This window comes from Cebus imitator, unplaced genomic scaffold (genome assembly GCF_001604975.1).
Source record: "Cebus imitator isolate Cc_AM_T3 unplaced genomic scaffold, Cebus_imitator-1.0 Scaffold223, whole genome shotgun sequence".
Taxonomy (NCBI): domain Eukaryota; kingdom Metazoa; phylum Chordata; class Mammalia; order Primates; family Cebidae; genus Cebus; species Cebus imitator.
Window position 1 is genome coordinate 1,774,185 of NW_016107538.1, and position 1,550 is coordinate 1,775,734.

General features: G+C 37.8%; 1 protein-coding gene across 1 annotated transcript in view; it reads left to right on the forward strand.

Moving 5' to 3' along the window:
• NCOR1 (nuclear receptor corepressor 1) overlaps positions 1 to 1,550 on the forward strand; it is a 181,473-nt gene that overhangs the window by 28,870 nt on the left and 151,053 nt on the right. Inside the window, exon 3 of the mRNA XM_017496857.2 lies at positions 556 to 692. Within this exon, the coding sequence (XP_017352346.1) occupies positions 556 to 692 (137 nt within the window). The remainder of the gene's footprint in view (positions 1 to 555; positions 693 to 1,550) is intronic.

The following is a 1,550-nucleotide window of genomic DNA, read 5'->3' on the forward strand; positions in this document are numbered from 1 at the left end:
GAGACAGGTTTTCACCATGTTGACCAGGCTGGTCTTGAATTTCTGACCTCAAGTGATCCACCTGCCTCAGCCTCCCGAAGTGCTGGGATTACAGGTGTGAGCCAAAACTACTACTCTTAACTATCAGGTTAATTCTCTGGACTCCAGTTTCTTCATTGTAAGTGTGAATGGATTTGATAAGACTTCTGTGACCCTTCTTCCAGCTTACTCATTATGAATATAATATTGGAATGCTTCTTAGGGTTTCATATTGAACACATGAGTTTGAGATTTTACTGATGTGAGTAATACAGATTGGGAGTTACCGTAATTTTTTAGTAGAGGAATGAGTCAATATAGGTTAAACTTGAAATTTCATTTTGGATTATTTTTAATGATAACATAGTTAAAATGTTGATTATTTTAAGGGGAAGAGTTAGATCAATGAAGGATTAAAATAGTCATTACTTTTTCTTTCCATACATAGTGGCCCGTAACTACCTTTATGCTTGCTTTGATTTCATGATGCTATTCAGTTTTTAGTTAATAACTAATTTATGATTATTTTAATACTAGGAGTTCGCAGTCCCTGATTATCGTTCCTCTCATATTGAAGTCAGTCAGGCATCACAGCTCTTGCAGCAACAGCAGCAGCAGCAGCAGCTTCGAAGACGACCTTCCTTGCTTTCAGAATTTCACCCAGGTTCTGACAGGTAATGAGGTTTCTTTTATGTTTCTATCTAGGATTATAATTGTGAAGTATACAAGTGTGTCATTATTTTATTTTTTAATATATTAACCAAGCCTTGACTGGTTATTTGTAGTTTGCATTTTGAGTTCTTTTGTGTTGGTTGGTTGCAACAGTTAACAAACTCTTAAAACTTATTTCCATAGTTTGGCATTAGTATTATGTAGTAGAAAGGCAGTAAACCACCTGGTCACCTATGTGGCCTTGGTTATGATCTATAGACTTGGGCTGCACATCAGAACCACCTGGGATGCCCAAGTCCCATCACAAAACACTTAAATCAATCTCTGAGATTGGGCCCAGGCTTTATTTTATGGCTGAAGTTTTTCTGGTGATTCTGATTTGCAGCTAGGGCTACAAATCAGAATTTAGTTTTCCCAACTCTTCAGGCTTTAGTTTTCCCTCCTGTAAAAATGGAGATAATAGTGGCATTGTCCTCAACTGAGAGTATATATTCTGTCAGATAATGTAGGTTCTGTACATGCATAGTAGGTTCTGCTTTTCCTTAGTGTCCTTACCATCTCTGCATTTCTTTTACTTCATCCTCATTCCTTTTTTCTTTCTTTCTTTTTTTTTTGGAGACATCATCTTTCTAGCTGTGTTGCCCAGGCTGGTGTGCAGTGATGTGATCATGGCTTACTGTAGCCTCAACCTCCTGGGCCCAAGTAATTCTACCATGTTAGCCTCCAAGTCCTGGCTCATTTTTGTATTTTTTGTAGAGGTGGGATTTTGCTGTGCTGCCCAGGCTAGTCTTGAACTCCTAAGCTTAAGTGATCCGCCTACCCCTACCTCCCAAAATAGTTAATTTTTTTTTTTTTTTTTT